General features: G+C 48.7%; 1 protein-coding gene across 1 annotated transcript in view; it reads left to right on the top strand.

Moving 5' to 3' along the window:
* Nucleotides 1-1293, top strand: part of Cryz (crystallin zeta) — a 2763-nt gene extending 1470 nt beyond the window's left edge. Inside the window, exon 2 of the mRNA XM_005357462.3 lies at nt 727-1293. Within this exon, the coding sequence (XP_005357519.1) occupies nt 727-894 (168 nt within the window). The 3' untranslated portion in view covers nt 895-1293. The remainder of the gene's footprint in view (nt 1-726) is intronic.
* Nucleotides 1294-1307: the final 14 nt, after the last annotated feature.

Raw genomic sequence — 1307 nt, 5'->3', positions numbered from 1 at the left:
CACTGGCCTTTGGTGCTCAGTTTTCCTCCAAAGTCTTTTCACATCCACCCTGCAGCACAGTGCTGTTGGCTTTTCATCTCTTTGTTATGGGGCCAGTTGAGTATACAGAGGCCATCATTGCACCGTAGTTTATTCCAGGGTCTACCTTCCTTTCTTCCTTCCTCCCTTCTTCTCTCTCTTTTTTCCCCTAAAGATGTAAGCCAAGTATTCTTGTAGCCATTTCTCTAGGCACATGGGACTTGTTAGCAAAAGTGTGTGCCTTTCTATGGCCAGGGTGTACCAGGTAGCCATTACCAGGGGGCCTTGCTTCTTGCAGTGAGAGTAACTGGGGTCTGCTCTGTCTCTCTGCTATTTCAATCTTAATTGGAAGAAACTATGGAACTTAAGGGCACTCCAGTTTCCTCAATCGTTGGCGATGATGGAGTGCGCATGTTCCCTAGGTCACTGTGGTGGTTATGTAGAAGGCCATGGCGCCCAGCTGAGTAAGTGCTCGGCAGAACTAAAGTCCTGTTCCCCTGCCTCCTTTAATGCTTCCTTCTATAAGTTCCCAATTAGAAAACATGCATAGACGTTCAGTGTTTCAGTTGCGTTCGAGATGCCGAGTTGGAGACACCCATATGCAAATGAGTATTTCTTGTCTTCCTGTAAGGTTGTCATTATAAAAGTCTCATCTGTCTTGTCCTAATAGGAATCATGGCTGCAGGCTCTCGTTGATCTCTTTTTCAGAAAGGGGACCGGGTTTTCTGCTCCAGCACAGTTTCTGGCGGTTATGCAGAGTTCGCTCTGGCAGAGGATCACACTGTCTACACCCTCCCCGAGACGCTGGACTTCAAGCAGGGCGCTGCACTTGGGATCCCATACTTTACAGCCTGCAGGGCTCTGTTCCACAGGTGAGGGACGCTGTTGCTCACAGACAAGGCGGGCAACTCTGCCCACCTGTTTGCTGCCTGTACCGTGCCTGCTTGTCATTCACCATAAAACCTATCTGGGGTCATGACAGTTATGGAGAGGGCAGGAGTTTGATCATTTTGAGGAAGAAAGAGGGAATGAATCCCTTGAATGGAGATGATTCTCTCAAAACCTGGGAATCAGGAGGGACGTGTTAGAAGATCCTGAGGTATCTTTCTGTGTCTTAGTCATTGTGCTATTGTTTGGAAGAACCACGATGACCATGGCAACTCTTACACAGGGAAGCATGTGATTGGGAGTTTGCTATGGTTTCAGAGCATTAGTCCACTGTCACTAAGACAGAGGGCATGGCAGCAGGCAGGCATGGTGCTGCGGCTAAGAGTGCTATGTCTCCCAGG

The sequence above is a fragment of the Microtus ochrogaster genome, chromosome 21 (assembly GCF_000317375.1).
Source record: "Microtus ochrogaster isolate Prairie Vole_2 chromosome 21, MicOch1.0, whole genome shotgun sequence".
NCBI lineage: Eukaryota > Metazoa > Chordata > Mammalia > Rodentia > Cricetidae > Microtus > Microtus ochrogaster.
This window is presented reverse-complemented; position numbering and strand designations above follow the sequence as displayed.